Source organism: Musa acuminata, chromosome BXJ3-6 (genome assembly GCF_036884655.1).
Source record: "Musa acuminata AAA Group cultivar baxijiao chromosome BXJ3-6, Cavendish_Baxijiao_AAA, whole genome shotgun sequence".
NCBI lineage: Eukaryota > Viridiplantae > Streptophyta > Magnoliopsida > Zingiberales > Musaceae > Musa > Musa acuminata.
Window position 1 is genome coordinate 12,687,042 of NC_088354.1, and position 8,379 is coordinate 12,695,420.

An 8,379-nucleotide genomic window follows, 5' to 3' on the forward strand; every position below is an offset into this window, starting at 1 on the left:
CCTGTGGCCTCGTTCCCAGCGCAAGCACGAGCAGTGGTAACTTTCAGATCATCACGGTGAAGTCATGTCGTGTTGAGTAATGCTGCAGGTCGAGGTAGATGCCATGACGAGTCTCAATTGAACCCTACACATCAAATCAGGTCAAGGTGGGCAGTCGAGGTTCAATTTGCATAAAATCTAAAATTATATGGTCACAATGATTTTTTTCTTTTTCCTAATTTCTTGTTCTCTTTAGTGGGTATTCTAATTTTTCTTTTTTCTGAAAGTGAATTGGGTGACAATGACGTACGCATCCACTTGCATCACGATCACATTTTTTCTTTTTGCCCCGCCCTTCTCGTTCTTATCTGTTTGACGGCGCCGTTTCCACCCGTTGCACAAAAGGCTATGAGGTGGTTAGAAGACGCGTGCGCGCTTTTTATTGCCCTCGCTTCCTGCATTCGTCGTCTAATCGCCGAGGCGGAGGCGGGTCGGTAGTAGTTCGCTTGCGTAGGAATAGCGCTCTGCCGTCCCCATACATTTCACCAACCACCACCTGGGCCGAGATCGTTCGCCACCAGGTCAGTTTCCTCCGCCTCTTCCCTGATCGTCGTCGATCATTTCGTGTCGCGAGACTAGGGTTTACAGGTTCCTTGATCGATGCATCGATATCAAGCAAACCACGAAACTTCTGCTGCTTTTGTTGTAGTTACTTTTGTTTCTTGAGGATCGTTGAATCCGGTAGAATAAATATCTTGTAGTGAACTCCCAATTATTGGTGGTTGCTAGTGAAACGGGAGAGCAAATGGCTCGATAATCCTTATTTTAATTCAGAATAAAAGGGAACAGAGATTAATTTGACATGGTGGGAGTTTCTTGTGCTTCGGATTCATTTTTATTGTCCTGGAGCCTAATATTGATCTTTTCTTGATTGTAATGGCATTCCTTTGTGATCCTTGTACTCAGGCCTCTGGATCGTGTGCACTGATAATTGCTGGCTTGCTTTTGTTGTAACATTGAATCAATCAGATCTATTGTTCTTATCTGGATTTCTATGATGATGGGGACTACAGAAATAGTTCGTCATGCCATATTTGGGGCTGCACCTGCCCATTCTTTTGCTGGTTTTTTTGCAAATACTCCACAATTAGATGTCCACTCGAAAGCTCACGGGAAGTACCGGAGGAGAAGTTCTTCGTTTGTTTCACGATGTTCCGTATCAAGGATGTCGAATAATTGCTTCAGGGATTACAGAGTCAGGAACATCAATGACCGATCACGGTCTTTGAAATGCCAGTGCCAGCGAGTAGACGACGCTGATGGAATGACCAGCGGGGATGCCAATAGGACGTGGTTCACGGAGTCTGTGAGTCAGGCAAACCAGATCCTTGGTGATCTTAATGGCCAGAAAGTTATCAGTTTCGAGAATGGTTCTGTCATGCCTAACAATGAAGCATCCAATCATTCGTCATACAAGACAAGAGGAAACTCTATTGAGGATGAAGCATGGCGTCTTTTACAGGATTCTGTGGTTTATTACTGTGGCAGCCCTGTTGGAACAATTGCCGCAAAGGATCCATCTGATAGCAGTAGCAATTGCCTAAATTATGATCAGGTGTTTATTCGTGATTTCATACCTTCTGGAATGGCTTTTCTTTTGAAGGGAGAATATGATATTGTTCGCAACTTCATTCTTCACACTCTTCAGCTACAGGTAATTCTTTCTGCTGCCATCCATGATTGTGATTTGAAGTGTATGTGGTTGGCCATAGGTTATGCTTTAGCATGACCGTGATCTGAATATGTGACCAAGAAAGTGAGCTAGAAGTTTCATGTTGTCTTTAGTCTTTACAATAGTTATTGACAAAAGTAGCACAAAAGTCCTTAATTCAGAAAGGTGCCAGGGTTGCTTTCATTTTCTTATTCAGCACCTAATTCTCATTTTGTTGTTTTGCCAGACATCCTTATTTTCCAGGTTTTTTCCCCCTTTTTTCACCCTTATAGCACTACAGTTTGATTTCTGACTGTGTGATGTGGTATTCTCTGGTAAAAATCTGACTTTTATGGGTGATTTCACTTTTGCTGATAATTTTACCTATCTGATTAACTCTGAATATTATTTAGCTTTATTCACTTTCATTTTCTTTTAGTTCTTCCAGTATATCCATTTCTTGTTGAGAAACTTTATCATTTTGACACAGCACCTCTTGGTGGTGACTTTTCTTTCAACATATTTTCACTAGCATCATATATTAGCATGGTTTTGGACTCATTACTTATCTAAAAATGAAGTTGTAGGACCGACTTTATGGTTCCACATTTCACAGAAAAATTTGAGAATTTTCCTGCATCACCCAAAAATCCTATAGGCTTGTAGTTAGTTTAACATTGTAAATTAAGAATTTAGGAATAAGGACATTCATATTATGGTGTTTGGTGGTTGCATATACTGTTTTGTAGATATCTTCAGTTAAAATTTTGTTTCTAAATATGTAGAGCTGGGAGAAAACAATGGACTGTCACAGTCCAGGCCAGGGATTGATGCCTGCTAGCTTCAAGGTGAGGACAGTTCCACTTGATGGCGATGATTCTGCCACAGAAGAAGTCTTGGACCCTGATTTTGGAGAAGCTGCAATAGGACGTGTGGCACCAGTCGATTCAGGTGTGTTTTCAAGTAGTGCTGCATAACTGACAATTACCTGTAAATTATTCATTAGTACTTAATGGTCTCATGCTGCACTTAGTGTTGATAAGAGGTCTTTTGCCCTTTGCTTTAGTTGGGCCCTATGTTGTATGCTATTTTATTGTGGATGTTTTATGGGTTTTATTCAATTTTATTTTTGCAAGTGTGCTAAGTATTGGCCAAGTGTTAAAGATGCTATCATCTTCAACTGTAGGGTTATGGTGGATTATACTACTACGAGCTTATGGAAAATGTTCTGGTGATCTCTCAGTCCAGGAAAGAATTGATGTGCAGACGGGCATTAAGATGATTTTAAAGCTTTGTCTAGCTGACGGCTTTGACATGTTCCCAACATTATTAGTAACAGATGGTTCATGCATGATAGATCGACGGATGGGGATTCATGGCCACCCTCTTGAAATTCAGGTTTGGCCTCTATTATTATAACATCTATTTTTCAAATATAAGATCTTATACCTTTATAAATTTAAAAAAAAATTATAAGACAGTTGTGAAATCAACAATGCTTTATGGATCTAAGTGCCGAACAATTAAGATAATATATACAAAAAGTTTGTGTTGTCGAAACGAGAATGCTGAGATGGATGTATCGAATTACTAGAAAAGATAGGAAAAAAAATATTTTTATTTGTGAACAATTACGTATCGTCTCGAATGAAGATAAGATGCAAGAAAATCTTTTAAGATGGTATGAGTGTGTTTAGGAGACATTCGGATGCGCTAGAAGAAGTAAAATTATTAATGTTAGTGGTATGAGTAAAGGTAGAGGAAGACCTAAATAGACCTTAATAGAAACTATATATAAATAAAGATATAAATACTCTTAACTTAACTAAATATATGGCTTTTTACATATCTCAATGGTGGCCAAAGATTCATGTAGCGAACCCCAAATAGTTGGGACTTACGACTTTGTTATTGTTGTTGTATACCTTTATGCATTTGCTTTTTCTTTTTCCCAAAATCTTTCAAGGGAGGAAATAAGGAACATGACGTTGTCAAGCCATTTATGTCAGAATCTTCTGGGAATATGCTTGGTAAAGGATATCCACATATAGTTCTCAATGTATTGAATGGATGACATATCAGCACCTTCCTAATGGGCTTTTTTACATTGTTCTTTAACTGCTGCAGTATATTTTATTTTAGTTCATGTATCAGGGATGTATTTAACTGAGGTTTGAATGTGCCAGGCACTGTTCTATTCAGCACTTTTAAGTGCTCGTGAGATGCTTGCACCAGAGGATGGATCAGCTGACCTTATTCGAGCATTGAATAACAGGCTAATAGCATTATCATTTCATACTCAGGAGTATTATTGGGTAGACAAGAGAAAACTTAATGAGATTTACCGATACAAACAAGAAGAGTATTCTTATGATGCTGTGAACAAGTTTAACATCTACCCTGATCAAATTTCTCCGTGGCTAGTGGAATGGATGCCTGATAAAGGAGGTTATTTCATTGGAAACTTGCAGCCTGCTCACATGGATTTCCGATTCTTTTCTCTGGGAAATCTGTGGTCTGTAGTAAGCAGTCTGGCAACAACACATCAATCACATGCCATTTTGGATCTTATTGAGGCTAAATGGTCTGATTTAGTGGCAGATATGCCATTTAAGATTTGTTATCCTGCTCTTGAGGGCCAGGAGTGGCGAATTATTACTGGAAGTGATCCCAAAAACACGTAAAGCCTTAAGATCCATTGTAGGTTCTCCCCATTCGAGTTTCCAGTTCCTTATGTTAATCTTTGATTCTACTTTTTTTCTGCAGGCCTTGGTCATACCACAATGGAGGTTCATGGCCAACATTGCTCTGGCAGGTAGGAAAGACACCTCTATCACATTTTCAGTTTCTTTTTTTTAATCTTCGGTGGTAACATTAGTTTGTTTGGGATTATTTTTGTTCTGGCTGCATTGATGTTCTTGGCATTAGCCTGAGATCTTGTACATATTTATGATATGCATATAAATAGCTGACTTTTGCTGAGTTTGAATATGAAAACCTATTGTAGTGACAACAATATAGCATCAAGAAGGCATCTTATGCATTATCAAGGTGGGTCCTCTAATAAACATCTTGCATCCATAGATTACTGACGGTCATTAAAGTAGCCAGATTGGTCTCCAGAGATATTTGGATAATGGATTTTATAGAAAGAGTAATTCTATATGCCGAACCTCGTAATGCCTATTCTCTCATTATTATGGCCTGATTTCCGCACAACTGCTTTCAGGCCCTCATGAATTTGGTATATTAAGAACCACATTCCACCTGTTTAGATTTCATAATGCTTGAACCCTGTTTTGTTGGTGGAAATAGAGTTGTTGCAACTTGAGAAGATCCTTAAGTTATATTTGTCTCTGATTCATTTGTTTCCGAGAGATGATCTTCACAGGAATAAGCTAAACTTTTCATTTTTTTTGGTGTGTTAGTGAATGTTAAAAACAATCTAGGGCTGACTTATCCTTCCTTGATTGTTGTAGCTTGCAGTTGCATGTATTAAGATGAACAGGCCAGAAATTGCTGCAAAAGCCATTGACGTTGCAGAGAGGCGCCTAGCAGCAGACAAGTGGCCTGAATATTACGATACCAAGCGAGCACGATTTATTGGGAAACAAGCTCATCTGTACCAAACTTGGTCGATTGCAGGTTTCCTGGTGGCAAAGCTGTTGATTGAAAAACCAGATGCTGCCAGAAACATTTGGAATGACGAGGATGCAGAGATTGTTAATGCCTTGAATATCATGGCTGATTCCAACCCACGAAGGAAACGAGGCAGGAAAGTCTTAAAGAAAACCTATATAGTTTGAGAAGATGCACAATTTATTTTAATCATGGAAGAAAGTTGGCTGAACTCATAGTTAGCAGCTTTGCTGCAGTAGCTTCATGTAGCATATTCAATGAAATAGGTAAGGCCCATCATTTGTGGCATACAGATAGATCTTATTATATTGTACCATATTAATCCCTTCATGTTAGCATTTATTTTCCCCATACTTGGGGCATGGTGGCATAGGTCGTTATGATGTATGAATTGTGATGATTATATAGAAGATTTATATCATACCATCAATCTTTTCATTTTTGCAATGATTACTAACATTTTTCTCTGAGGAAACAGCAAGCTGACTATTGGCACCTTGCATCTACATGAAGATTATTGGACCAAGCAAATGATCTGATTCTGATTAGAGATGGGAAGTTGCTCTTCAGTAACTTGGATGATTTGATTCATTTCTTAAACATAAAACTGCCTGTATGATTCTTTTAATATACTGTGTTGGTAACAACATTAAGGATTTATCTTCTGATGTTTTTCTGATGCGTGATTTTTGATGCTACTCAACAAGTTTTTATTTGATCTACGGACGCATCCTCGTCCGATTCAAAAGTTATAGTAATATTTATCTAGACTCGTCCTCTCATCTCTTTTTATTTTTTATAAGATTATTATATCCGATGTATTAGAGACGGAGGAGAAGATAAAAAGTTATAATATCTCATTGACTGATTCGCATGACTAAGGGGAGATGAGAGAAGATATAATCTTTTAATAATATCATGTATCATCGTATTATGTTTTTAGTTCTTATGATATTATATTTATTTATGGACTGAACGAAAGTATAGGGTTTAGGATAAATAATTATGAGTGTCATTCTCATCAATATCATCTCTTGAAGAATTCTATTATAATTGGACTTCCTTTTTCTTGATTGATAATCGTAATCAAAATCTAATCATATCTTTAATATATCTTACCTAATTAGACAAGATCACATAATGTAATATTTTTTCACCTAATCTATTAATTAATAAGATATAAAAAAATTTATAATTAAAATAAATAAAATAAAAGTTTATTTAAAAATAATTTTATTTAATTGGAATTTGAAACTTCAAAAAAAATATTTTACACATGCGCACGAATTTTATAAAATAGGTCAATAAGCCTAATAAATATAATACCACATTAAGTTTGACTATCAATGCAAGCCATAATAGTTATATGTCATCAATGTACTATAACATTATTAGCTATTCGTAATGTAGTCCAAAATAATTCATATAATTTGTTTTGTCAAGATAATCATGTTAGTACATTAAATTATAATATGTATATACATAAATATGAATAAGATAGTAGAAATAAGTAACTTTAATTACATAGTAAGAATGTCAATTATAATGTCTACTTAAATATGTATTATCATATCTTTTATTGATTGATTACAAACTCAATCATAATAATATGTTCTTTCAAACACTTAAAGTCGAATCGATCAACAATCAATATAATATAACTCAAGTTCTTAATTAATATTAATTATTTTTGGACTCTTTTTCTTTAATCATCAAATACTTTATATCATAATACATAGAGATACAACAGTACTTGTCATTCTTACAAAAGAAAACTACTATGATATGTTCCAAAGTATTTTTAGTGACTTAGCAATTGAGTCAGACCATGCCAAGTTCTGAGATAAAATTTTGTAGTCATAAAACTTAATTAGTGACCTCAAAACATATCACAAAATCAACTTATATTATTAATAATATAATAACATATTACTTTATTTTTTTTCTTAAAAATTATCGTTTCAACTGATATAGATATAAATTGTAAAATGAACTTCCTATTATCTAAACAATTTACAAAATCAACACCTAAAAATACTATTATTTCAAGCTAATCTAATTTTATATATGAGTATATAATCCTTCATCCCTTCTAGATATTTTACTTTTTTCTTTATAGTCTTTTAGTATTTTCATTTCTAGGAACTCTAACATCTATTTAGTATTTTAATTGTAAGACTAATAGACTTGAGCATATAATAGACTTCCAACCGTGCATAAAGAATATTATTTATCTAATTATTTCTAAATAATTTTTAAAATACTTATTTTGATTATTTTTTTATTTATGGTATTTATTGAATTTACTAAATCTTTTCAAAATTTGATCAATATATCCTTTCTAAGACAGTCTTAGTAATCCTTGAGACCTATTCCTAAATATCTTAATGCTAATGACATAAGATACATCATTCATATCAATCATCTTAAAATTCTCGATGAGAAATTTCTTAGTTTAGTATAATAAACCAAAATTACTACTAGCAAGTAAAATATTATCTAGATATAAAATTAATATAATAAATTTGCTCTTACTAATATTTAGATATGACTACTAATAAATAGTATTTTTCTTAAATATAAAGAAAGTAATAATATTAAGAAACTTTATATATCATTATCTAAAGACTTATTTAAAGTCATAAATGGATTTCCTAAATTTGCATATCAAATTTTGTATTTCTTTTATTTTTTTTTAGAATTGTTTAGATTGACCCGTATAAATCTAAACCCTCATTTAGAAAACTTATTTTTATATCCATATGATACAACTCAAAATTATAATGAGTCACTAATATCATATCGATTTTTAACGAGTTCATTTTAAAAATTAAAAAAATAAAAAATATCTCGTTATGATCGATGCATTCTTTATGAGTAAAACATTTGATTACAAATCTAGCTTTTTTAAACTTCGATCTTGTCATTTAAGTTATATTTATTTAATAGACTTTTTTTTTATAGTAATTGGACAAGTTCTTAAACATCATTTTATTCCATTAATTTTAACTCTTTTTTTATTATATCATACCACTCTTAAAAATCTTACT

The 8,379-nt window shown here is 34.0% G+C and overlaps 1 protein-coding gene across 1 annotated transcript; it reads left to right on the plus strand.

The window, feature by feature from the left end:
- Positions 1-285: 285 nt before the first annotated feature.
- LOC103988041 (neutral/alkaline invertase 3, chloroplastic) lies at positions 286-5,759 on the plus strand. Its single transcript, XM_009406541.3, has 7 exons — positions 286-560; positions 946-1,693; positions 2,476-2,641; positions 2,877-3,088; positions 3,877-4,370; positions 4,457-4,505; positions 5,170-5,759. Exons 2-7 carry the CDS (start codon positions 1,034-1,036, stop codon positions 5,494-5,496), a joined length of 1,908 nt encoding a protein of 635 aa, XP_009404816.2. The 5' UTR covers positions 286-560; positions 946-1,033; the 3' UTR covers positions 5,497-5,759.
- Positions 5,760-8,379: the final 2,620 nt, after the last annotated feature.